General features: G+C 41.2%; 3 protein-coding genes across 4 annotated transcripts; all 3 read left to right on the top strand.

Annotated features, from left to right (window-relative positions):
• The first annotated feature begins 18 nt into the window (after positions 1-18).
• tlr8a (toll-like receptor 8a) lies at positions 19-5,042 on the top strand. Its single transcript, XM_076107126.1, has 2 exons — positions 19-593; positions 1,739-5,042. Exons 1-2 carry the CDS (start codon positions 591-593, stop codon positions 4,808-4,810), a joined length of 3,075 nt encoding a protein of 1,024 aa, XP_075963241.1. The 5' UTR covers positions 19-590; the 3' UTR covers positions 4,811-5,042.
• Positions 5,043-5,671: 629 nt separating this feature from the next.
• tmsb4x (thymosin beta 4 X-linked) lies at positions 5,672-7,085 on the top strand. Of its 2 annotated transcripts, XR_012958772.1 has the most exons (4): positions 5,672-5,769; positions 6,461-6,573; positions 6,679-6,773; positions 6,854-7,085. XR_012958772.1 is itself a non-coding variant. In XM_076107129.1 (3 exons), the coding sequence occupies exons 2-3, from the start codon at positions 6,474-6,476 to the stop codon at positions 6,702-6,704; spliced, it is 126 nt and encodes a 41-aa protein (XP_075963244.1). In that variant the 5' UTR covers positions 5,672-5,769; positions 6,461-6,473; the 3' UTR covers positions 6,705-7,085. The 2 variants fall into 2 exon arrangements, 1 of the variants encoding a protein (XP_075963244.1); XM_076107129.1 differs by having other exon boundaries at positions 6,679-7,085.
• A 12,094-nt stretch (positions 7,086-19,179) lies between these two features.
• Positions 19,180-26,696, top strand: egfl6 (EGF-like-domain, multiple 6). Its single transcript, XM_076107128.1, has 13 exons — positions 19,180-19,253; positions 20,511-20,617; positions 20,849-20,941; positions 21,144-21,263; positions 21,380-21,499; positions 22,537-22,671; positions 22,755-22,877; positions 23,327-23,389; positions 23,795-24,037; positions 25,733-25,807; positions 25,897-25,989; positions 26,077-26,339; positions 26,589-26,696. The coding sequence occupies exons 1-13, from the start codon at positions 19,180-19,182 to the stop codon at positions 26,694-26,696; spliced, it is 1,617 nt and encodes a 538-aa protein (XP_075963243.1).
• Positions 26,697-27,257: the final 561 nt, after the last annotated feature.

Genomic DNA, 27,257 nt, shown 5'->3' with positions numbered 1-27,257 from the left:
TCTTTATATGAATTACAATGTGTGAACAACAACCCACTCTTTAACCCCCGTGCTCCCAGGGACCGGGTCCCTGCAGTCGCCAGAGGTTCACTTTTTGTCATATCTCACAGGATCATTTCAATGTTGATCAATCAATTGTTTTCTAATGACTTCATATCACTGCTTTCTGTTCCTGTTTTACATTGTGCTTTTTAAAATGATAATTTTAAATACAAATGTACTGTATTGGGGTCACGGTACACAATAGAGTCTCTTTGCCATCTCCACAGAGAATGATCATTTTCACTTTGACGTAGCAACAAACCTGCAAACAAATGAAAAGGGGAAGTGGAACAGATGCACTTCTTTAATTCACATGCTACTTCTTGCCCACCGCCTTGTTGTGACCACCAGACAGTTCGTTGCTTTTCTTTGACTTCAGCAACAAGTTTTTTTTTTGATATATATATTTTAAATGCTTTACATATCAAAAAGTAAGAACCCAGTCTAGACATAGTTTTTTAACAAATAGTTCATTTTCAATTTTACATGAAAGAGTGCCAGGGTCAAGGTTTTTCAAGTTTGTCTTAAGGAATCACAGTGCATGCACAATGGTGAGTTTTATTGATACGTTTCTCTGAACTTTATTTGTAATATTTGCTCGTTGTATAGCATAGAATAGATATATCTACTGAAAGTATACCAAACGTTTTACTAAGACTTCTTCTTTGTTGTGGGTGTGTTAGGGATTTCCTGGTTGCCTGCATGTCATTTTTAATTGGATGAGTAATGTAATCTGTAATGACTTTGTGCTTCTGTGATTAACTTTATGGCCCTAGATAATACTTGGCTTAACTGTGTATACTTTAACTCATTGAAAACTGTTTAGTGGCATTTCTGATTATGGTGTGATCTACAGTAAATAATACATTAAACGTTACTCACAACTGTGTGGAAAGCAAACTATATCCTATCATCTTTATTCTATCAGTATCCTTTTCCATTGTTCCGGTAGTAACAGTTAAGGAGCGGTCTGTCAGTGGACTTGTGATTACTAACTCATGCCGCACAGCCAGACATTGTTCAAACCCACAGAACCTTATTTTAAATTCTCGTTTACAAAGATACCATGAAATGGCTAAATGGCTAAAATAATTCACAAGATTATTTCCATTCGATGGAAGGTGCATCCATATCTCACTCACTGTAAAGACCACAGCCTCAGTAAAGAGCTGGAACTAGTCCCATGCACAGAATATATATCTGATACTGTCTCTCACTGTGAAACACTCTCAACAACCTACAGCAGCTTATGGGGAATAAAAGGAAAACCAGATGTTAAAGTGAGAATGTGTAGCTTTCGGAGGAAGAAATGATTTACTTAGTTACTGTAAGGGGTTTAACATAATTCATAATTCAAACTGCCAAGAGCAGTTATTCCAGTTGAGTGATATTTAAACTGCATAGAGCTGCCACCTGCTGGTTACAAGTGGTACTATTCGGAAAAGTAATTTTCAATACTTTTAGGACAGGTTCATAATTTGTCAGGTCTGTCCTAAATCATTAGTCGGGTGCCCACATGAACATTGCAACAGGTTTTGCTTGCTGTAATCATACCTTCTAACTATTGTTTAGAGACATTGCGAAACCCATCCTTTAATATAACACAAAATGCATGACATACTGTATGATATACATGTCTGTTTATATACATGTTTATGAAATACTGCATTTCACCAATTCTATTGTTCACCTACAGACCGTCACACGTTGGATGCACTTGCTGCTGTTCTGTCTGTGTTGCCATTATGAGATCCCGCCTGCTGCATGCAAACCTGTGTGGATGACATCGCAGTTCCCTTGTGATGTCACAGCGGACAATACCTCTACAGTCCGATTTGACTGTAATGGGCGTCATCTGAAAATAGTACCTTCTGGGATAACCACTAACGCTACTGAACTTAACTTATCAGACAACTACATTAAGAATATTTCGGCTGATTCGTTTTCCAGCCTGCTGAATCTGACTCAACTCAATCTCAGCAGGGCAAACAAGGAGGACGCAGTGATCATTGCTGCGAATGCTTTCAAAAATCTGACAAAACTGCGAGAACTGAGACTGACTGGCAACTATCTGAAAGAAATTCCCCGCAATCTCCCTGTCAGCGTGGAAATCCTCGACCTGAACAACAACAACATTTTTTTGTTGGATAACAGGAGCCTTGCTGGCTTACCAAACGTGACCGATTTAAAGTTATCCAGAAACTGCTACATCTGGAACCCTTGTGGGAAATCTGGTAGGATTATGAAAGACAGTTTTGCAGTTATGAACAAGCTGCAGGTTCTGGACTTGTCTTCTAACAACTTAACAGAAGTTCCCAAAGGATTACCCCAATCATTAAGCATGTTAATGCTGGGTTCTAACAGAATCCAGCACATATCTGAAGATGATTTTTTGTGGCTACCGAATTTAAACGTCCTAAAAATAGAAGGAAACTGTCCAAGATGTCAAAATGCTCCATTTCCTTGTGTTTCTTGCAAAAACATGTCTCTTGGTATCCATCCTAATGCATTTCAGAATCTAACACAGCTCCTAACACTGAACCTGGGAGGAAACTCCCTGGACCACCTGAATCCCTCCTGGTTTGAGAAGCTGAACAAGCTTAAGCAATTGTTCCTGTCATTCAACTTCTTATTAAAAGCAATTACTGAGGAGGCAACATTTCTAAGATATCTCCCAAAGTTAGAAGTAATTGATCTCTCTTTCAACTTTGCCCTCAAATCATACCCCACAACATTAAATCTCTCAAAGGAGTTTTCAAATCTCGTGTCTCTCAAAACTTTGCATTTGGAGGGTTTGGTCTTCCAGAATCTTGAACTGGACACGCTCAGACCTCTGTACAAGCTCCAAAACCTGTCCGCGCTGAACTTGGGGACTAACTTCATTATTCACTCTAATTCCACCATATTCAGCCAATTTATCGACCTGAAAATGATATACCTCGCAGAAAACAGGCTGTATCCCATCCCAGTGAAAAGTCCAAGTGACGGATACAATCAGGGGTCTGACCTCTCTATTTCACCGCATGTAAAACCCCAGCCGAAAGATTATGTTTATGAACTATCCCACGGCCTTATCAAACAAGAGTGCTTTGACTCTGGACGAGTGCTAATCCTCAGCTCAAATAATCTGTTCTTCATTTCTCAACAGCAATTTAAAGGCTATGAGAATATTGCATGTCTCAACCTCTCCAGTAATGGATTTTCAGCAGCACTTAACGGAAAAGAGTTCTCCTTGCTGCCTAATCTGACATACCTAGACCTTTCATTCAATAGGATTGATCTGGCCTATGACAACGCCTTCAAAGAACTAGATAAACTACAAGTGCTAGACCTCAGTCACAATGATCACTACTTTAAAGCATTTGGGGTAACGCATAATTTAAATTTTACAAAAAATCTGCCTGCTCTGAGGGTGCTGAATATGAGTCATAATTCCATTTCCACGTTGACAACAAAAATGATGCACAGCAAATCATTAACAGAACTTCAGTTCACAAATAATTTTCTCGGGACTCTTTGGAAAGAAAGTGACATCTCATATAAGATGCTTTTTACTAATCTTACTAATTTGAGAATTTTAGATATATCCTACAACAGCATTGCAAAGATTCCAGACAATGTTTATGCATATTTGCCATCTAACCTCACCACACTACGCATAAATCACAATCATCTTATTGATTTTACATGGGACAAACTCACGTGTTTCCATCAACTTCAAATTTTAGACCTGAGCTTCAATTATATAACTAATGTGACAGTTATAAAGGCAAACATCTCTTTGACTTTCCTTGACCTGACTCATAATAAAATTATCCACTTGGACGATGGGTTTCTAAAGGGTGCAAAAAGCCTCACGACTCTTAAACTTAGCAACAACAAACTGACTATAATCAATCAATCCACCTTCCAATCCAGACCTGAATCTCAGATCCAGACTTTGTACATTCAGAGAAACCCGTTCCAGTGTACCTGTGATTCATTAGAGTTCATTGTGTGGATTGAAAACAGTGATGTAAAGATCCCTGGGCTGACCACCGAGGTGACATGCAACACACCGGCGAACCTGAACGGTCAAGCTCTGATCTACTTTGACATTCACCAGTGTGTAAATGACAGTCAGGCGTTCTTGATCTACATTCTGACAAATTCCTTCATTATTGTTTTCATGTTTGTGGCAACAGTTGCTCACTTGTTCTACTGGGATGCTTCCTACCTGTTTCACTATATGAAAGCTAAGCTGAAAGGATACAGATCCTTGAAATCTCCAGACTGTGTTTATGATGTCTTTGTGACGTACGATACCAGAGATCCACACGTCTCCGAGTGGGTGATGACGAACCTGCGAGTGAAACTGGAGGAGGAAGGAGATAAGCATCTTCCTCTGTGTCTGGAGGAGAGGGATTGGGCCCCCGGAGCCCCACTGGTAGAGAACCTTGCTCAGAGCATCCGGTACAGTCGTAAGACCCTGTTCGTCTTAACCGAGGCTTATGTTAAGACCGGGGTTTTCAAGCTGGCGATGTGTCTGGCCCACCAAAGACTGCTTGATGAAAACGTGGACGTGATCGTGCTGCTGATGCTGGAACCCGTCCTGCAGCATTCTCACTTCCTGCGCCTGAGGAGGCGGATGTGTGGGAAAAGTGTGTTGGAGTGGCCAAGAACAGCTGCCGCAGAGCCCTGGTTTTGGCAAATCTTGAGGAATGTGGTCAGAGTGGACAACCAGGTGATATGCAACAAGACTTATAAAAAGTACTTCACCGTCAAGTGAACCAATGACAACTGTCTGGGAATGATTTAGGCCTAACTTTAAAATGCTATATCTGGTGCCTTTTTAAATAGATTGTTCTATGTCAACTCTGATGTGGTCCTTCACAACTTGTATCACTCTGTCTGGGGTTAATTAAAGACAAATAAAGATAGTGATTATGTTTTATGTTTTACAATGATACAGAATGTCTTGTGTGGAAAACTGTATATCAAATAAATCAACTCATTTAAAATCTGTGCCCTTTTTTGGATGTTGTGTGGTCTCCATCTAGCCTAGACAATATATTTAAGGTAACAAAAACAACCAACACAATTTGTTGTAAGAATAAAATGTGCTGCATTATCCCTCAGGCCTATTTCTAATTTGTCAAGACTCAGCTATGAGAGAGTCAAAAGAAAACATGTCGAGCTTTGCACAACTAAAACTCTGTCCAATCTGCAGTTCCAATGAAATCCCCCTCTACCTGCACTTCCTGGTTATACCTTTGTTTGTCCGCAAGGTGTCGCCCTCTGATGCACGTTGTAATGGCTCGTTTTGTGCAGGTTAAACCCAAACCAGTCAACTCTTTACCTCACTCTTAAATCACCGCAGCCTACACTTATTTCCTCGCGTTGTGGCACGAATAACGAAACCGCAGTGATGGTAAAGACACATTCTATTAATGGAGAGTGATGGAGTGATTTCACTCAGCTATAAGTTGCAGTTATTTTCTCTCACATAAATTCACAATTCAAAATTTAAAAAATATGGCTACGCTATACCCAGCGTTGTATAACTTTAGTCATCTTAAAGCAAAAACATACTGGTAAAAAAAGCAGGCTTTGGAGACAGTGGACGTGACGTCAGCTGGCTATTTGCATACTGCGCACTATTTATACTGCGACTGACGCTACAGCCATCACTCCGCTCCTCTGCCAACGAGAGACGTGCATCCCGTCATATATACGACTCAGACCCAGGTGAGTGTTTCATTGTTTCATTCATCATGTGCGAGTTTGAATTGAGTCTGATTTTATTTCATATTTACTGATGATTGATTCAGGGACTAGTGAGTGCGTATTGTTTCTCCTGGTCGTCTCACAATGTCTCACCTCAGCCGGCTGCTCATGTAGTGTTAAAAGCCGCTGGAATTAATCAGAAAATGCCTGATGGTCCGACCTGTTCAAAGAAATGCAACAGAAGGGCATAACATGTCTATGTTTAATTTATGAAACTAAAACAAATGTCGCACGCTTTGTCAGTAAATTGGATAATGTATTTGGCTCGACTCGTTAAACCTGTTAAATTCCGTAGGACGCATGCTCTGCCTTTATTGAGTCGGGGTTATTGTTCTGAGGGGGGGGGGGTTCGCTAGTGAAAGCAGTCTGCACGTCTAGATTGCATTGAAGGGCGGTGTCCCTTCAGCTGCACACGTTCACTAACTGACAAAAGCGTTTATTAAATCGGGTGCTGATAAACGCGCGCGCACACACACACACACACACGCGCGGCGTGTTTCCACAAAAACGCCAGTTTTTTTTGCCAAAAGCAGATCATGTAAATGGCCCTTCGAGCTCTTGTTAATTCTGATCACCAGCAAAGCTGCCCAGGTGTGTTCTGATTGAACTCAATTGACGCGCCACTAATTTGAGTTTCCATGTCTGTTTTTAGAACCTCTGCAGAAATGGCTGACAAACCCGACGTCTCCGCAGTCGAAAGCTTCGACAAGACCAAGCTAAAGAAGACTGATACCCAGGAGAAAAACACCCTGCCAACCAAAGAAAGTATGTGACGTACATGCTGACTTTTTTTTTATCCAGAACATGTATTTGTTATGTTAAACCTTTTGCTCTAATAACTTTTTTTCTTTTTTTTTTTTTTTCTTGCAGCCATCGATCAGGAGAAGTCCACATAATGGAGAGCAGTGCATTGTACATGCCACAAGCCTTACTACTTTTCTGTTACAATGTGTATTCCAATTGAGGTACTTAAAAAAAAAAAAAAAACAATATGATGGCTGTTAAGCCACCATACCACTAACTCGGCTAATGTTGCTCTGTACAGTAAGGGAGTGTGGCTTGTCGTCACCATGGGTTCCTGGTCATCTGTTGCTGTGGATGCATCTCTTTTTAAGTGTGCCGTTTGGAGTGGCCGTGTCATGAAACAACTGGGGGACCTACACTTCCCTATGATTTGTAACACTTCTGGCTGCTTGTGAATGCTCGCATAGCAAGCGGTGTGTTTTGTAAGAAAATCTGGAATGCACAAGCTTGTTAAATAAAAAAATATATAATGACTTTGTGTCCTTGTGGTTTTACACTGACAGATTTTCATGCCATCCACCTTGGGCTCTAAGAATCACTTTTGAGTAACCGTTTGGCCATGAATTTAGCTTTTATCTCAACGAGCTGATTTGGCAGCACTGTGTGTCTTTAGCACCGTGAAGTTAACACCTGACCTAAAAAGCACTGACTCTAACTTGCTAAAGCATGCTTTGCTCCATTTTCAAACTACGCTCGCACAGCAAAGGTTTTATAATGGAGTAAATATCATAAACTTCTCACCTGGAAGTTTGTGCACCAAAAGGGAACAACAAATTGTTTCAATGGCCTAGGAAATGTCTAATATTTGAATGAGAGCTATTCGATAAGTCTGGTGCTGCACCTACAATGACTGGGCGACTTAGTGTGGACTCAAAGTATTTTTATTAACCAAATGAGCTTTATTTTGTTCCGAGACTAAATGTGCCCATATGCTCGGAACACTAACCCTGGATGCACCGTCATGACATCTTACCCAATTCCTTGTATATGGATAAAGAATCGGTGATTTACAGCTAGTAACTACTGATTGTAAAGAGGGAACATGAATCCTTGCACAACAGTTGACATTTAATAAAACAAATTTTCCAACTCAGGACTGTGGTCATTCTATACTGCAGCAGTTTGAGTAAATGATGGCCTTTGTGGCCTCATTGAACGTGGAAACCACAGCACTGACGAAGCGGTCCACAAGAAAAAAAAAAAGACCAATATACACGAGAATCCTACCTCATTCTGCAACACCGAGATCACCGTATTTCATGTGGGGAGAGAGAGATTACGTAACCGTCTATAGACAATAACAATGGGCTCTGCTGAGGGATTGGAACAAGTTCACATTCATCCTCGTCTCCATGAGGCTGCATTTAATCTAAGATCCCTTTTAGTGCGGGAAAAGGGACATGTTGGTTTATTTTTCCACAGCCCTTTTAAGGAGCACCAAAAGGCCAAATTTATAATTACATCTGTGATGCCAGCCCCTCTTAAATCCTCTCCCATCCTTATGTGCAGTTTTGCCACACAACAGCTCCTCAGTGTCTTATAACAATGTGTGCTTTGGGGAAAACAGTAGTCAATATTACACATTACGAGACACTGCCTTCTCCTGTTACGCTCTCTCCACACTTTGTTAAACTGATAAGTGATGCATGTACATAGCAGCAGACATATTTTCTCCTGACAACATTGCTACATGAATGCAGCATTATGCTCATGGACACTTTGAGAGACGATATGTTGGAACAATCAAAATCTTTACTGTACCATAGTACTGAGTTACCCTGTTTTTGCTGCTGCTGCTCCTCGTGTGGATCAGCCCCAGTCGAGACCTGATAACTGCCTGTGGAAAAGGGATGCAAATGACACTGAGGGCTGATTGTGGTGGACTTGGCTGGAGGCACCAAGAGGCCATCTGCCAGTGTTGTGACGGGCACCCTCTGGACCAGCTGTGGCGCGGACTGACTGCAGCTCACTACGAACAACACAGCTGCCTCTTAGACTGCCTATACGTAATGTGCTTTAAGAATGAAACCACACTGGGTATCTATGAGGCTTACAGTACACTGTATCCTGTATCCCAACAACCATACGATAGTGTTACTCCGCCTAAGTGGCTTAGAAATAAAGCTCTAGTTAAGTCCTCATACATCAGTCATTCACTCCTCTCTCGCATGCTCACTCACATTTTCCTTGCTGTCATTGTTTGGGGCTGTCAATCATGATATCAGCTGTTTAGATCAGCTGGTCTCTTCTATCCAATAGCACAGCGACACAATTACATTGTTAGTGTATCATCTCGCTGCCATCTCTTTTTAAATATGGTTGCCTCTCTACCTTCAGTACGTTCATGTTGCTGTTACGCGCAACTACGCCTCTCCATCTTTGCAAAGTATTCGTAGATTCATCAGCTTCATCAACTCATCATTCTATCAGCCTCATCAGCCACCACCAGTGTCTGGACTCCACAGGGGATTTATTTTGTTGCTGCTCAGGGCAGACGCCCCTCGATTACACATCTCCCTGTAGAGTCCAAGCGCTTGTTCCCACCGGTTGTAGTGTTCACATGCAGGAGGGTGTGACAGGATCTCACAGCATGCTGTAGCAGCAGCACGTTCAAACTCATCTCTGCTGCTTCCTCACGTTCAGATTAAAACCTGGTCAATACTTCTTGCGCGGTGTTTCCATGGTAGCAGACAGGAGATTTTAGCTTCCCAAACATTTTCACATAATCAGAGCACTAGATCAATTCAGTGAAGCAGGCAATTAGATGACTAGGATCACTAGATTGGTGCAAGTACAATAGTAATGATTTCAAAAATTCTCTCTTGACCCAGTGTGGTGGTTTTACTGTATATATAGTTTATCTTTGTCACATGATCATTAAGGTTCCTCCATAATACTAAGAAATGCTGTGTGAAGTAAAACAAGTGAAACTCAACTCCCCAGTAAACTATTTTCTGCTGGTTTGGTTTCTCACTGTGCAAAGTTTTCATTTCCTTTTTTAATTATGATAATGTGGATTTTTGCTGGGGTTTTTTTGTTACGTTTCAGTACATAGGGAGAGAAGACACAGTATAAATAATTAAAATGTTTATTTCGGAGTCTATTTATAACAAATCCTAATGGTACCAAATGACTGACATAGAATAACAGAACAGAATAATAACAATAACAGAATAATCACAAATATCCATAGATGCATTAGGAAGAGGAACATTGTGGAATGTTATCGACAGTAAACTAATACTGTCACAAATACTGTCAGTCATACAGATGCAGATTGATTTATATGAGAAAGGTTGACTCAATTCTCACTATTAACCGTAGGTGTGATAAAAAGCTGAAGCTGGGACAAAAATGTCCATTCATCTGTAAAGGGAGGTTCAGCGTCTTTATGTTCCTGATTCAGAGTGAACCAAGAAAAGGACAATTCATCTTTGTCCTCATTATCATACCCACGGTGGGAAAAAGCAGTGCTGCTATTGTGTGATAGGTAGACACAAAAGCTGAGGGTGTGAGCTGGCCAATCCAGTGACACACCATAATGGTTGCTATGTGTGACAAAGAAACTCCCAGAAACGTGCTTGAGATCTGCGGCAGACGGCAGATTATCCATATATCTGGCTAACAAACCGATCACTTTGCAGGGACACACTAATATGTATCTGTGTGCAGGTTTTAATAGGAATCTCGAGGAAAAAGCCTGATTACCAAAGCGCATGCAAAGAAAGACAAAGAGTTGCCTGACCTGTTTCGTATTCTCTTAACCTTTAGTTAGTGGTGCATTCCAGGTGCATTCTCTACTAAGTTGGGGTTTGGTGTTCATTCCATTAATCTTATCAGTCCTAAGAATTATATAGCAAAGGTGGAAGCCAAAAGGCCTTGTGGGTTATCATGTGAAACCTGATGAAAATACTCCCTAGCTAAAGCAGAAGTAGATGAAGCAGATTATTTAAGTAAAGTGATAAAAAAAATAGAATCAGATAGAAAACGAAATAAAGAGAAGGCAGACAAAATAATTTAAGTTCTCCACGGAAAAAACATTTCAACAGATATCCCTATCACAATCACAGACACCTGATTAAAAAACAATCAGCGTCTTAAAGACTTAAAAGTCTTGAAAACATGACGTATACAAAACACAAACAAACTGAACTGAAATATAGGAACAGGCATTAAGCCTGGATTTTTAGACATACAGAGGTCATGAGTCCAAAAAAGAAATCCCCATCTACCTAAGACATTTTTGAATATTCATAAACATCAAAATTGTAATATTTCCCTTTCATCTCCGTAAATGTTGTCTCAAAGCTTTTCTCTACCCATGTAACTCCTGAAATAAATGCACCACATCATGTCTAAATTATCATGACTAATTTCTTATTTCAGAACATTTCAAGAGCTAGTTCTTGCAAAAGAAAAGAAAAAAAAAGAAATGACATGGCATGGCATAAAGCTCAACAACCATACAAGGACGTGAGGAAGGTTACAGGGTTATTAACACATAGGCATCCTATAATTCCAAGAACAAATGCCTCTTTGGCTTGCTGGACTACATTTTGTGCATTCTGACTAGCTAGGCAGATGTGTCCCGAGTGCACCGACGGAGGAGATGCAGTGTAGTGTGATTCAATGTGACATGTGCATGCAACCTTTCAGCCGCAAGAGTCACCCTGGCGAGCTCAGTAGCTCACCAGCTGTGAGTCTGGCAACCTAAACGCCCCCCCTTTCAGCACCAACGTCCTCATGTACTCACAGTATATGAGTACATGCAGGAATAATTCACAATGTTACATTTAGTACTACAACAACAAGGTGGGCGTGATAACTAAGCTAGCATGATAACTGTGATCAGGTCTGACACAGACACAGGAAGCGAGAGGAATGAGTGACACACCGATTTGAATGTGTGTTAAAGGAGGAGATAGAAATTCTGTGGCAGTAACCATGTGACGTGAACACTGGAAGCGAGTGTTTTAGGTCGAGGGGCACAAACTGCGGTATAGGAAATGCAGAGCTCAGGCAAGCTGCCTTAAGAACGACGCATTTGATGGGTCAGTTGAGCGAGATATCTGACCTCTACAGCTGAGAGAACTCTTGAGATGAGCCATCAAGGGATATATTCATCAGGAAACTGACTGGTCCATGTGTGGATACATTTTTATACAGAACTGTGATCAGTACTGTGATGAATCTGCATACTGAATAAGGGAAATTGTATGTGTTTAAAAGTGTAATTGGATAATTCAAACACTGTCTAGTGCAGGTGTCTATTCTGTGGGGTCTTTTTTGACCGAGCCTTTGCTTTGTGTCAGATATTGTCTTAGTTATCACATCAAGGATTTCTGGCAACATTTCACGTGAATAACAGGTCAGGGCATTGATATATCATTGCTGTGGTTGTTGTCATTGGACACAGGAAAACAAAGCTCCACTAATGATGTTGCCCCCCAGCTAAGTCCTTTTGACTTGCATGCATCATGCCAGAGCAGGATAATGCTCTTGAGAAATCCTCACAATGTGTCAACTTCTCCTCCTCCCGCTTATGCAGTCTCTAACTTACAGTATGGCTTTCCTGGCTGCTTATTACAGCGTCTGCACATGATTAGCATTTCTCTGAGAAGATATATAACAACTTTTTAAGCACTTATAATGTGTCCTAATGCGTTTGTATTTTTATATTGGTCCTGCAATAGTACTTTCACACCTCACCGTGTTGACAACAAAGTGTTATCATGTCCTGGCTGTTAAATCTCCTTCACATATCTCACCTTAAACTACTTTGCCGCTGTATGTTACAGGAGCTTGTTTGTGAATGTGTCTGAAGCCAGCCCCAAAGGTGTGCAACAGGATGCGGTTAAAGAGTCGCAGTGCCATAGTGTCAAAGCAAACGTTTAAACTGACTGTGCTCGTGGACTTGCACCATATATAGACTGACAGAGTGTTTAAATAAAACTCTAAATATTGCTGACCATTGCTGAATTTGCAATTCATGTTTGCAAGCAAGTCAGCAAAAGAAGAGGAATCTGTTCATAATTTTACGCACCAGTTAACTGATGATTTTATGAAGTAATAGCAGAGGACTCTGAACACCCCTAATATTCTGTGAACATAAGGCTTAGGAAATAAGGAGCTGCAAGTGGAGACTTGAAGCCATTTGAAATAATGTCCTCAGGATATTATTGTGTGTGCCAAGATTTGACACTGCTTCTGAGGAACATTTTGTACAAATTGCACACAACAGCATGATTCATGTTGGTAAATGGTACCAAAAGCTGCACACATTATACTTGTGAGATCTGAAACTCTGGTGCAGAAGTCTGTTTGTATATTTAGAGAACTGGTGATGCTAATACATTTTATTTGATGACACTTGCACACAACTCTCTGTGTGTGTTTAGTTTGTGTGTGTGTTGCATTGTCCAAACATGTGCAGTTCCTGCATGAATTATTTCAATGTTTGTTTGCTTTTTAATCTTTTACTGCTATGCACCACGGCCCAGACTAGGACTAGGGCAGCTTGTTGAGATCTGTCTGAGGAATGTGCTTAGGTATCAGTCCTCCAATAAGCCAGGTCAGCATGTCCCAACTAGATGTGCAGAATATTGCCCCAACTCAGGGATTTAAAGCTGGATCCTTTGTGGAGGCTTGCCCCTCTGTTTGCAGTTGCGATAGTGCCATAAAAACCCACAAACCATGTTTGCACTAGTCTGCAAAAGTTGTTGTGAAACAAGACGTCTTTGGCATTGAGATTGGTTCTGAGAATGGTTTGATCTCCCTGTAATTAGGCCTAAGGTGGATAAGCACTTTGAGATGTGTGTGTGTGTGTGTGTGTGTGTGTGTGTGTGTGTGTGTGTGTGTGTGTGTGTGTATACAGCTCAAAGCGGGTCTGTGAAAGCCATCAAGACAAAGCTCGGTTAAACGTTTTAAAACTGTAACTTCCGACTTTTGCTGTGTGACATTTTCGTTCTTCCTTTTCTGGCAGACTGTTTCCACTTCCTGACGGCCACCGCTACAGAGGAACCATAGATTTAACAAACAAGCCTGATACCTGTCTGCACAGCTCTGCATGTGTATCAACATACTTGTTAGGGAATAAGTCATACAGTACCTACACACAGTATGTATGCATATAAACACCAAAACATACATACAGTGCACTTTTATCTTGCAGTTTAATAATACATTGTATACGACCCCAAACAGTTAATTAATGCAGTTTAAAATGTCATGCCTGTAGAGTCTTGTTTTTATCCCTGTATATTGTGTCCCTGCAGCAATAGATACAAAAATCATTCTTGCAAGAAACAGGAAATGAAACATGATTGTTCTCATCTTGCTGATACACCACAAGTATGTAATAACAGCACAGTAATTTTAAAATGTATTATCAGGAGCCTATAATCTCTACAACAGTGCAGGCACATTAGAACTCTTGTGCACACATGGTCGGAGTTAAAATTGATACGGCAGCATGTCTTATCCTGTTAGGCATGCAGTTTATGTGATCACTGCACTAAGGTCGGATAGCTTCTCTTCTTCGGGTACATAGTTGTATAATTATACCCTGCATGAACCTCGCCAGTTAAGAAGAATAAAGGGCACTTTTAAACTCTGACCTCTGGGGTCCTGCCACTTTAAAAGGTTAAATGTCAGAATGAGGCCCTGCTGACATCAAAGAACAATGTAACTACAGTATGACTGTTAAAGCTGGACTGAGCGGTACTGACAGAAAAGAAACAAAAGATTAGAACCTTGTAAAGTTGGGTCATTGGTTCTCTCAGAGAAGGTTAATAAAAGAGACTGTGTGAAAGGGACGTGTACTTAGATATAGTCATCTGACAGGAAGTGCACACGGGAAGTCCCCCATAGACTAACCACAGATTTGAAGAAATGGAAGTAAAAGAACCTACTGCAACATCTGTATATGTATACAGTATATCATATGATGTTGTTTAAGTGGTGTGTGAAGTCTAGTCAGGGTCCTCTGAGGAGAATGAATCTTAAGTGTTAATTCCTCACTTGGATTAGTGAAAAGTCTGCATCAATGGAGCAGACAAAGGCTAGTCTCTTCCTCTACTACTGCACTGTACTACAACTCCAGTAAAGCAACTGATGCAACGTTACTTCTGTGAGGCTATATCATCAGCTCTGCAGCAGAGTGGTCCTAGCGTAAGAGCTTTGTTTGAGACTGTGACAGATTAAAGAGGCCACTGTGATGTCTCTGACCAGGCAAGCCCATTAATAAGTAATGGCGAGCCACACATCAAGCCTCTTGAGATGTCTGGTGCTTCCCCATCAAGCCACCCTCACAGCATGGTACAGCTGCTGCATTATTAATGAGAGGAGAGCGGGAGGTGTCCAGCTGGGACCAGAGCCCGCGTTCGGAACACCCGAACCCGTTACACCCGTCATGTTGAGGGACTAAAGTGTCTGTGTGATCTCGCTGACAGCCTGAATCCCCAAAGGTCTGTCTCTCTGGTTGCACTGGTTCCAACCTCACTTAGCAGCAGCCTGTCATTGTGTAATCTGTGGACAGCAGATGTTCTAAGAGCACCTGGATTTATAAGGCTACTACTTTTGGGGACTTACAAGAGGTTTCTGTTGGGTCACGTAAAGGACAGAGCAAAAGTACAACTAGAAGTACAAAAATGAAACTTAAAGTATCCGAAGTTTTCCTGTATAAAGGTAGTTTTTTTTTTTTTTAGATCTCCACAATGTGGACCTCAAACACATGATTTGAGGTGTTTCCTTTACACTTTTATACACGGAAGCACCTGCACTAAGTCACTTGAACTTTGAAATCACTTGTTTGATGCTCTCTTCTCACAAACTGTCAAATGTAACGCTAGAGAGACGGGCATGCACAATGCTCCAGTCAGAGTTGTACACATCCAGTCAAAAAGATTTCTCAAAGTCACATCTATGATTGAAGGAGGAAGTCACACACCCCTGCCTGCACTGTTGCAGAGATCTTCCTGGAGCAATACTCAATTGATCAGGTTTTAGAAAGATCACACTGCAATGTGACAGAAAATGTCTCATTTTGGAGATAAAAGCTTTGCAGACAGTTACCATTTTTTTTTTGGTCTGATAGTTGACGACATTGAAATAAAACCGCTTTAATGATTGTTACGCAAAGCTTTTTGAAATTTGACTATTGCACATCGAATCGAGACAGCGGTGTTTGAATCTTTACCTCAAAGAGTGTACCTCAATGTCGTTGATGAGCCGTGGCCCATTTTCACAGCAGTCAGTATTATCTGCAGTGCATTCATTGCTCATTTCATCTCCCACTCAGGGCAGGATGTGGTTGTGTACACACATCCCTTTCAAAATAACTTCAACAGCCTAGTCTCTCCTTTTATAGTAAAGGCCTTGCTCATTGTGCCAGGGGCCAATGTAAGGGACGCTGAGTGGATATATATGTGTGCCCTGCGTAGGGGCCACTAATTTCCTTTTAAAAATAGCATAGAGGGGGGGTAACTGGGGTTACTGGAGTCTGATAATCCCAGGCTCAGCTGCATTATCAAATTAGAACTCTATTGACTCGTGTCTGCAGGCTTGGAGCCGGGTTAAGTGTGTGGACAGCACTGGCCTGAGTGAATGCCAGGAAGTCGGGAGGCACACTTCCTGAAAGTTAGCAATGCCTCAACAAAGTGCTGCACCACTTGAAGCCAGTTTTAAATCATAAGGAGACAACAAGATCGGGTCTAAATCCAACACATACCCGAAGAAAGATACAACTTTAATGATCAGAACATCATGTTATAAGCCACAGGAAACAGCAAAGTAGACCACTAACCCATCAATAACAAACCCTCTTTATTGTGCCGCTTCCTGTCCTCAGGATATGAAGAAGCTTACTTCAGTCAACACAGATATATATATATATATATGATAGACAGGAGGGAGACAAAGCACAAAATAAATCACCAACACTGGTAGAATTCCACTCACAGTTCTGTTCCGACCTATGCAAAACCCATTTAATCAAAAAACAAAGAATTGCTATGCATAGTCAGTAAAGATATGTCCTTTACTTCTTTATAATCAAACACATCTGCAATCCAGATAATAGAATAGTTCGATTTTGGATTTATGAAGATGAAACTCTGTGTACGTAACATTATGGCCTTTTGTCTACCTCTCGGCTCTTTATGTGCTGAACTATGTCTCCTCCTCCTGGAAGAAAATAGAATTGATGAAAAATAATAAGAAAGAAACTCATCTCTGTGTTCCTTGAGGGGAAATGTATTCACACGGGGAGCAAAGCAGACTCTGATTTTATACTACAAAAATACATGATAAACTACACATACTTGCAATGTATAAAATAAATATTTCTTAATGGTAGCACTAAGAACACAACTATATGTGTCAGGCTAGGCTTTTGTGAAACTCTTTTATACCTAACCAACAGCACAGAGTGCTTCATACTACCACAAATGAAACAATCTATGTTCTTTCAGTCACTGAAAACATATTCACATCCTTAAGCCAGGAATATTTTGAAAGGTGTACTGCTAACTTCCAGTTGATTAAAGTATGAGTCCAGGTCTACATGCCAGGGCTTTCTCCTGGACAGAAGATGGTGCTGTTGTTGTGAGCATAATGTTCACCAGACGCCTGGCACAGAGGAGCTCACACAGCCGAGATAACAGCACCAAGGAATGTATAGCATGGCACAGTGTGAGAGATGTCAGTACAGAGTCAGGTTGCAGACTAGAAACGAATTGAAACGAAATGAAACGAGGGCTAGTGATTGCAGAAAGTACTACATATGATGCCAGAACACAGTTGCTGTACATAATGTAATGCACCGTAAAGTAAGCAAACATATTTTTGTGCTTTTGTTGAATGCAATAACACAGACTAGAGCCTGACACAGTACAGAAACCCACAACACAACAATTCATTGTTTTGTGAGAATACGACTCCTATTATATTCTATAATTGCTACTCTTACATAATTCATTGGAGAAGATCATTTGTGAAAATCTATCTCTTCAAAAATACAATACAAGTTTGAAAAAGAAAAACTGTTGTCTAGTGAAAGCTAGACAACAGCTTTCTTTTCTTTTTTTGAAAATGTGTTACCAACTAAGCTCCCCAAAGGTAGTATGGTTACTCTGAGGAAAGTAAAACTACTGTCCATGGGGTTTCTACGAATATTTGCTCCCCTATTAACATACATACTTTCTACTCAATGCTGCATATTTGCGGCAACCACTGCCTGCTTACCAGCAACCACACTTCCTTCTGGATTAGCATTTAGGAAATGCTGCATGTGGATTCGGCAATATGAGTTCAGGTTCATCTTGCTCTGTAGAGGAGTGTATGTGAGCTCAGAGTCGCGTCTATGCCACACTGATTCGTTCTAGAGCAACACATGAGTGGAGTCATAACAAACAAAAAAATTGTATTTTTGCAAAAAAAAAGGGTGCAACAATGGGAGCGTCCAGACCCAATTTGTTTTGACCTCACGCTGGCTAAACCAACTTTAGCGAGCTGAAACATTTCTGCTACCTGAGATGGGTGTCTGGAGAAATAATCACAGACTTTTATTGTTGAGCTCAACTAAAAAGTTTAACTGCAGACCTCCGTCTCGTCTGAAAACTTTTTCCAGTGCAGTTTCAAATCTTCAGTTTGAGCCTGTTTGGACAATGTGGCAGAGGGCAGAAATGCAGCGTGTAAATGAATTCAGTGCAGAAATCCCCTCTGCCTTATATGTATGTATTTCAACAACAAACGTAAACTTCCACACAGAAACATCACCTGTCCATTTTGAAGGGTATAGAAGATCGGCACCAGATGTTGGAGCGGACTTTGAAAGCGTTAAAACTCATTAAACATTTTTATAGCTGAACTTGGAATTAGCATGTGTGGGAGAGCAACGCTTCATGTGCTACCTGTGAGTAAGACATCAAAGAGCGCTGCAGCTGCTAATGACAGGCCTAAGCATGTCTGAGTTCCAAAATTAGCCGATACAGCTAATTATCCCCCAAAGAAACGGCAGACCGTCAAGCAAGAAATGCATGTAAAGCTCATGTTATCCCAGAAGAAAAACCCAAATAAGATCAATTCTTTGTCCTGCATTTGACATTTGTCCATCAGTGTGATTTTTTTTTACTGGTGATCCACAGGAAGATTTTCATGTGATCTTGTATAGGGTTTCAGTAAAGAGAGAAGCACCCCTAAACATAATCCCCACCCCCCTTACAAACCCACTCCTACCTCCGAAAGTCACAACCTATCCCTCACAGAGCTGTGTCAACCCACCTCTGGAATTTCAGAGGGGAAGGGACATTGGGACATAGAGTGTAGCTGCACCACTGAAAAGAGTGGGAAAAAGAGATTTTATCTTTTTTCCCCTGAAGGAGAACTCAACTTTGTACTCTGGAAATACATGAAATCTGGCGTAATCTGTGTAGAGGACCAAAGACTAAGACCTGTTCCTGTCTAAGCCTTTTAATGAGCGTAAGCCCCCAGGAAGAATAGTCGGAACTCACAGAAACCAAAGTCAGCCCCGTGGGAAGCAGAGCTCTCCGGCTGCTCACAGCCACAGACATGCAACCGTTCACCTTGGTCGGGGCTCTTTTTTTCATAGTCCACATCTCCTCTGGTAGTGCGGAAGCCCACAGGTAAGTCAACGAACTAGAGCGTAAGGGCATTTGATGTTGTATGCTATGTTTTCTACCTTGAGACCTGCAGCAGATGTAAACTTTACTTGGATATTTACTCAGTCAAGAATGATAAAGACCTTACAAGAATAATAAACCAAAAAGTGCCACCAACTGTACTGACTCATTTGGCCCACTTCCTGTTGCCAAAAAGGGAATTACTGCCATTTTAACTGGCAGTTCCTCTACATGCTTTTACTTGGCTTTAAATCTTTACAGGGAAAACTGTTGCATTGATGATATAGACACACTGCTGCCGCTGCCAGCAGAGGACTATGACAGCTATGACAGTGTGTCAGCTAAAAGTGGCACAGCAACTGTTAATAACTGAAGAGCACCTGTCGCTCTAAGGAGCCGCTCTCCTGTGGGCTATTCTGGTTGATTTCTATCAAGTCTCAGATTCCCCCAGTCCAACTGGAGCCGAGGCTGCTTATAGGATGCTATCCCTGTGACACCTAAACATCTGGGATATAAGAGTTTGGCATTGGACTTAAAAGTAGAAATGATGCTGAAAGCTGTAAAGTCAGATTTGGATGTGTTATGCTGACATGAATTTACTTATGTACTAAGTCAAAGTCAAATGGCATCTTAATTTAATTTACAGGTTAAAAATACACACATGCAATATAATCTATATGTAATGTAGGTTATTTTGAATGCAATGCTGACTTGCTGACCGCAACTGAGAATAACTTAACTGTGAATCTCATCTGACTCCAGAAAATGGAGTCAGGTAAAGATCAAGGTACAGTGAAACAAAAGGACATATGGTTGTGCATAAGGTATCAATGTGCAACGCAGGAAATGTCTGATTAGTGTGTTTTTCTCCATCTGTAGCCTACATCCTGTCAGCTGGCTGTTACTCCACGGGGAGCTCCCTTTTATCACTAAGCAAGCCTGTGAGGGGACATTTTATTTAGGTTGTTTTTTTTTTTTCACACAACTACCATCGGGACCAAAATTAGAAGACAAGGTTGGCTGAAATCTACAATTAGGAGAGCTTAGTGAGACTGTGGATGCGTTGGGTGCTCATTTTTTCATGTTAATATGGTTGAATTTGTAATATGTCCTTAGTGTTTTTTATTGTTGAAATAAGATTTTGCTTAAAGGTCAAATGTACCATCTGATGTTCCATGCATTAACCAGGGTGGGTTATAAATGTAGCTGAGACAGTGAAATGACAAACCTTACCTTCTGTTTCTCTCTTGCTCTATAAAGGCACTACCGACAAGTCCTCACTGGAAACCAACCAGGTGTTTGTCGCTATGGCAGGAGGCTGGAGTGTTGCTATGGCTGGAAGAAAAACAGTAAAGGACAGTGTGAGGGTAAGAGCATTTATATATATATAATCCAATTTACTGCCACCATGCACAGTCTCCTAACAATTGTTATTCTTTTCGTGAAAGATATTCTCCTAACCAAAATAAATGTGGCGGCAATGACATTCTAGATTGAAAAACCTTGCCTGATAGAAATGTGTGGTTTGACAATAATCCATCATTCTCAAACCACTGATATTTCTGGTGGTATTCTCTTCGTGTTAAATGTTTTACCAGCTCAGTGTGACCACGGCTGCAAGCACGGAGAGTGTGTTGGCCCCAACAAATGCAAGTGTTTCCCAGGATACACTGGAAAGACGTGTAATCAAGGTGGGTAGTTGGGGTCTGGAAAACATGGGTCAAACTGGGTACAGTTGATAAGCTTTACTAACGAATTCTGGGTGTGTTCCACTTCAAGCAAATATTTTTCTCCTGTGTTCCAATAAAAGCATTTCAGTTAAAAAGTAAATGTTTTAGGTTTTAGACAAGAAGGTGTTGCGTGTGGAAAAATAAGGGTGACTCTTATTTCCAGATCTGAATGAGTGCGGCCTGAAACCTCGTCCCTGTGAGCATCGCTGCATGAACACCTATGGAAGCTACAAATGCTACTGCCTCAATGGTTACACCGTAATGCCTGATGGATCTTGTGCGAGTGAGTCCCATTGTGCTAATACTATCCGTGAATACCCTGAGTGGAAACACGTGAAAATCTAAGTTGGCAAGTTTGAATATTTATAAATGCGTGCCTTTTTGTGTCCATGCACGAAGATTCCAGGACATGCTCTGCTGCTCACTGTCAGTATGGCTGTGAGGAGGTTCAGGGGGAGATTCGCTGTCTCTGCCCATCTGCGGGGCTGCAGCTGGGGCAAGATGGGAGGGCTTGTGTAGGTGAGCTACCACACACACACACACACACACACACACACAATAAAATAGTATATGAATGCTTTTATGCATATGGTGTCATGCAAGTAAAACCTATGTCAAATACGATAAATGATTAGAGAAAAGCAAAATGTAAGGAACAATCTGATGGAACAATAAAAAAGTACAGAGTTAAAAAAAAAGGCTTGACTTTGGCTTGTTGCCGTCTCATGGATTGTGAGTTTTTGCATAGGGGAACAATTCTGTACAGATTTTATTTTGTGGCTTCTGCATTCTTGGCTTGTAAATAAGATGAGTACTGTTAAGTTATATTTCTACCCACAAAACTGCCTGAGCTGTAAGAGAGAGCCAGTCTGGCATACAGATCACACAGGGGAAGTAATAGAATAGCTCTGGAGCATTAAACTTGAAGATTGCCATCAATTCAACACACTAAAAAACAAAAGAGATACAGCAGAAGTACACTTTCATTCTGAAGCCATAAAGTAAAATTACATAATGACATGACTGAATGAGAATATGTATATTAATTAAATGATTGTCTCTATAGCAATAGGCTGACTACTACAACTATTTGGCACTGGATCACTCTCAAAAGCATTACTAATGGTCCTATTAGCTAGAGAATTCACAAAATTCCTTTATTGCCGCCACAAATAAATCTATAGCTCACTTACCACACTCAGTGGTTCACTGCTTCCAACCTGGCCAGGGGCCACTGCAAACACAAATTAGCAGTGATGCTAGGAAGCCAGTGAGGGATCGTGTTCATGATCACCAGGATGTTGTAATGAACTCAGTACAACAACCACAGCAAAGTTCCCTGCTGGCAGATCAAAAAGAGCAGCTGAGGACTCCATGTGAATCAGAGGAAGCGCACAGCACACCCAATCCACGAAACATTGTCAGCAGTGTGTGTGAAGAGTCTCAGAGCAGTGGAAATAAGCCATTACAAGAAATACAAATTCAATATTGCCTAATGTGACATGTATATAAAATCAAACACTCTTTAATTTGTCCCGTCTTCTGTTTCCCTTCAGATATTGATGAATGTGTAACAGGGAATAACCTCTGCCCCTACGACAGACAATGTGTGAACACCTTTGGAAGCTACTTCTGCAAATGCCAGAATGGCTACGACTTGAAATATGTTGACGGCAAATACGACTGCGTAGGTAAGGTATACAAGTTTATAACAAGGAAACATTCAAGATAAATTCTGCTCCTCAAGGTACAAATAGGCTTCTTCCAATTCCAGACCTTGATGAGTGTGCAGCCAGCACCCACAGGTGCAGCCACCATGCTGTCTGTGTGAACACTCAAGGATCCTTCAGGTGCAGGTGCCAGTCTGGCTTCAGAGGCAATGGCTTTGAATGCTCTGGTGAGATCCAAGAACTGCAACACAGACTCATGAATTAATTAGTTTTAGGGATGACTTTCGATATGTAATAAAACGTGTCTTCCAAGGCCATTCATAATAGATTTTAACGACTCATGTCTCAGGCCTTTCCCAGGTGACAGTAGTCAATCAGATTGGTCAGAAGCAGTTTTACAGCCACATAATTCATTTACTCGGCGAACAGGCCAAGGCTAGTTTCCTGTTTTTAGACTTCATGCCTCTTTACAGATGTCAGCAAGAGAGAGCCACAGATTGAATACACACCTGTCTAAATATTGTATGGTAGCCAGCCATCTGAAGAAGAAGTGGAAAGGCTGGTACTGTTGTACTCTTTAACCCAGGCCCAGATAATAACAGGTAAAGCCTCATGATGCCAAATTATAGAGGCCAGCAGTTTCAGCATAAATGAAAGATGCCTTTATTTTTTGTAGTCAAGCCGTTTTATCAGAGGTCGTGGGACGGAGACAAAGGCAGTGCAGATGATTTCCTCAATGGTGAGATTGTGTGAAATCCAAGACGGCTTCCACTGTTCACTCCCTGCCCTGCAACCCCATTCATTGCCTCCTACTTTTTAAGAACACCTCTCCAAACTCTCCCCCGTGCTCATGGCTGAAAATGTTGCACGTCCCTTGCACACACAGCTTGATATGAGACCTGAAATCCTCAGCATGACTCCTAAAATACAGAACTCATGTGACAAAATGCTTGTGCACTTAAAACACTCATTTAAGTTATGTGCAATGAATGTTGCTGTCATGCTTCATCTGCATGGAGTAGGACAAGAGCAGCAGCTGCAGAATACATGACAACAAACGCATCTGAAGCCCGGAAACAAACTGTCTTTCCCGCTCATGATTGCAGTTCCACATGTCTAATCTGATTCCTCTTCCTGCCTGCAGCCATCCAGGACTCCCAAGTGAAGCCCGGGATTCTGGAAGGTACGCTGGACAACGAGGACATCAAAAATATAATCCCTGAACCAGTCGCAACGCCGCCTCCTAAATTCCATCAGCAGCCTTTTGACTATGATGGAAAGGTCTACGCTGGCCCCCAGACTGAGCAGAAACAGGTGGATGAATTTCCTGAGGAAGAAGAGGAGGTGGAGGAAGACAACCAGCTCAATCCAAGAGGAGATGTGTTCAGTAAGTGCCCTGTCGTTTGGCTCCTTTGCAGTAATTCTGGGTGGTCCACAGTGTATTAACCTTACACAGACTAAACAAACTCAGTTTCTACAGAGACTTAGCTCTCATGTCTACACAGCATCTGAATACAATTGTCGATTTTTCAGTAGGCAGCTGCAATAAGTATTAAATTGCAGGTCAGGCTTAAGACCTTGACCAGAGAAGAAAGGGGCCTGTTGCTTCATGTCCGCTGTCGCCCACAGGCTTCACTAAGACCTGTATAACTCTTCTTGATGTTACTAACAATGGAGGAACACATTTGTTGACTCTCTTTAGTGAACAACATGCTCAGACATATTGAATCTGATTAGTCAAAGATGTCCCAGTTATTTCCTCAAAGAACCACAAGCATTGTTACTGTCATGCTGTCATGTCCTCCAGTATTGTAGAAAATAGGGTCACTAACTCTAAGATCCTATCAACTCTAAGCTGACGTGTTTTTAAAACTCTTTCATGATATCAAACCATTGGCTAAAACTAAAATATAAAGCTCTGAATAAGAACCCAGCAATGTAGAATTAAGAAATGATTAGAATCAATCTAATTGGTTATGTGACATGGTGTCTTCTATCTAGATCATGTCATTCACGCCTGATCTGTGTGTAGATGCTCCTTTTCTGACACTTTCATCAGATAAAAAGGAGACGAGTGGGCAGTGTGGTCCTCAATGAGAAACCCCATACATGAGATTACCTTTCACAACTAATCTTGATCTTCATGGAAACACCCTGGCCTGTGTAAGAACTCAGATAGCAAGAGGAGACAGGCCCCGAGACATCCATCACCTCCAGGGAGGAATTTCACTCTGTCGGCATGAGAGAGCCCAGGGATACAACTCATCCTGCTTCCCATCTCCTGGGAGGAGGGTGGGGAAGGGAGGGAGGTTACTAAGCCTCCAAGCCTTTTATTATGTTTTCCCCAAAACAGCTGTTGTGCAAACAGACTTGACTCCTAGTTGGAAAGTCTGTCATCAGCACTCTAGACCTCTTAACACTAGCCCACTCTAGTTGAGCAGGTTCAATAACCCCAGCTGTCGCTTCTCTGACTCTCTAAGGCCGCTTGCCATGGGGGTGGTTAGCTGCAAGAGCTTTAAAATACTTGGGGGGGGGCTGTTTCCTAAAGTTGCAGATTCATCTCAAGACATGAGTGACAGCAGGGCAGGTCTACACCTGTTGGTTAAAAGGCACTTTCTCGCTTTTGTTTCACTGTGGAATTTCTCTTTGCTGCATAATTTTGCAACGTTTTCTTTTTTTTAAGATCACATATTTTAAGAGGAATTCATAGACAAAACGTTCTTTGCAAAAGTGTAAGGGGCATATTTTATGAGATTTTGTTAGAGTGTATTTGTGATACAGTTGTGTCTGCATGCTTTTACTTTCTGATTATCACATTTAGCTGAACTATTATACACTTCCATTGCCAATTCATTCGGTGCACCTTGTTAAAAAGAATGCAGCCCTGCAATAAATCCCAGGTAGTCTTTTTCAAACAGAACTTTATAACCTTCATGAAAGTTGGTTTTGTTGCAGGACTGTTTGAATGCAATAGCTTAATTAAGATAGGTGTAAGTGTACCTAATAAACTGGAAAGTGAGTGTGTATCCAACTGAAAATTCATATATTTACACCGATGTTTCTCTTTTATCTCTTAACACAGTATCAGAGGACTTTGAATCAGTGTTTGGCCCCGCCACAGAAGTCAAAGTAATCCAAATAACACCCGTTCAGGAAGGTAATCAAATATCTGTTTATGTTCCATTGTTATTTAATGACTGTTTATAAGACTTTTTCCTAATGTGCTCCTTTGGTTTTACCCTCTAGAGTTTATCCTGGATTGCAACTTTGATCAGGGAGCATGTGAGTGGGTCCAAGACAAGGCTGATGACATGGACTGGAGCGTAGCCTACCATAACGGTAACAAAATTATAATATGTGTATTACAGGTTATTTAAGATAATTTTACAATGTAGATGCATTCACTTATGAGACAAACTCTCTCAGGTGCTGAGTACTACATGGCCATGAGTGGGCTCCTAGGGGAGCCGGAGGATATAGCCAAGCTGAAGTTGCTTCTCAGTGACCGGACCCAGCAGGGCAGCTTCTGCCTCACCTTTGACTACCGTGTGATGGGTCACAATGTGGGAACTCTCAGGGTGCTGCTGGATAATAATGCTTACCCCGTATGGGAGCAGAGCCAAAGCAGAGACCAGGGCTGGCAGACAGAGCTCCTCACTGTGGCCTGGAAAGAGGAAGCGCCAGAATCTGTGAGTAATGTTATAGTTTGATAACACTTATTTTCAATGGATGATCGTTGAACTATAGTGCTGAAACAGCTAACAAGAATAAAACCAGCCAAAGTACTTTTGTGACTATAGCTATGTTGGGGTTTTCTCTAAAACGTTAAATTCATGTGGTTCACAGTGGCCTATGTTTGAAAGACAAGCCCAATATTGTTGAATCACTTCTCGAATCTACAAACTGAAAATGCCATGGTACCTTTGAATGTCTTTCAGATTGTCTTTGAAGCTCAGCATGGGAAAGATGTTGGAGGAGAGATTGGACTGGACAATGTCGTGCTGACCTCAGGGCCCTGTCAAGAGGATGTCAGTCCATTCGTTTAAGAATCTCCACCCCGGATTTACAAAATATGACACATGTCAAAGATTCCTGTTTCCTGTCTGTATGTTGGTCTGGAGTTTCACACTGTCTTACAAGACATCCACATAAAGATACAGATATGGTCTCAAGGGAAGATCTGTACTTTCAGTGCATGCATGTTTACTTAATCACCATGCTGCTCCATTGGTACATTCGGCTTCATTCTCTATCGTGATTTTCAAAATGGTCTCTGAAGATACAGATCACCCAGATCTCAGGAATAGGTGGAAATGCTTACTTTATCTTTTAGTTAGATGTAACAGTATTGTGCTTAGTCCTTTGTCGTGTATGTAATTGCTAAAGTTAAGTGAAAATAATCTATGACATGTAATGTGAATTCTTAGGTGAATTAAATCTGAAATTCAATCTTAGATGAATAAATTTTGAAGGCTGGTTAGTTCTAATGATAAAAGTATCAGTATGTAACTGCTGTACATTTTGCTTTCATATTATACTGTACTATTACAATAAATCTGTTTTTTTTTTCTAACTCTGTCTTCCAATCCTCTTCCTTGATTGTGTCA

Source organism: Anarhichas minor, unplaced genomic scaffold, assembly GCF_050575085.1.
Source record: "Anarhichas minor isolate MPS153535 unplaced genomic scaffold, ASM5057508v1 ptg000004l, whole genome shotgun sequence".
Lineage (NCBI taxonomy): Eukaryota > Metazoa > Chordata > Actinopteri > Perciformes > Anarhichadidae > Anarhichas > Anarhichas minor.
Note: the sequence above shows the minus strand (reverse complement) of the source record. Positions and strands in the feature narration are given on the sequence as shown.

What these genes read in the sequence shown, in the direction of transcription:
- tmsb4x (XM_076107129.1), top strand. Translation starts at nt 6,474, where the DNA reads ATGGCTGACAAACCCGACGTCTCCGCAGTCGAAAGCTTCGACAAGACC. An exon ending in CACCCTGCCAACCAAAGAAA is followed by an intron (nt 6,574 to 6,678) that starts GTATGTGACGTA and finishes TTTTTCTTGCAG; the next exon opens with CCATCGATCAGGAGAAGTCC.
- egfl6 (XM_076107128.1), top strand. Translation starts at nt 19,180, where the DNA reads ATGCAACCGTTCACCTTGGTCGGGGCTCTTTTTTTCATAGTCCACATC. An exon ending in TGGAAAGACGTGTAATCAAG is followed by an intron (nt 20,942 to 21,143) that starts GTGGGTAGTTGG and finishes TCTTATTTCCAG; the next exon opens with ATCTGAATGAGTGCGGCCTG. An exon ending in GAGCGTAGCCTACCATAACG is followed by an intron (nt 25,990 to 26,076) that starts GTAACAAAATTA and finishes AAACTCTCTCAG; the next exon opens with GTGCTGAGTACTACATGGCC.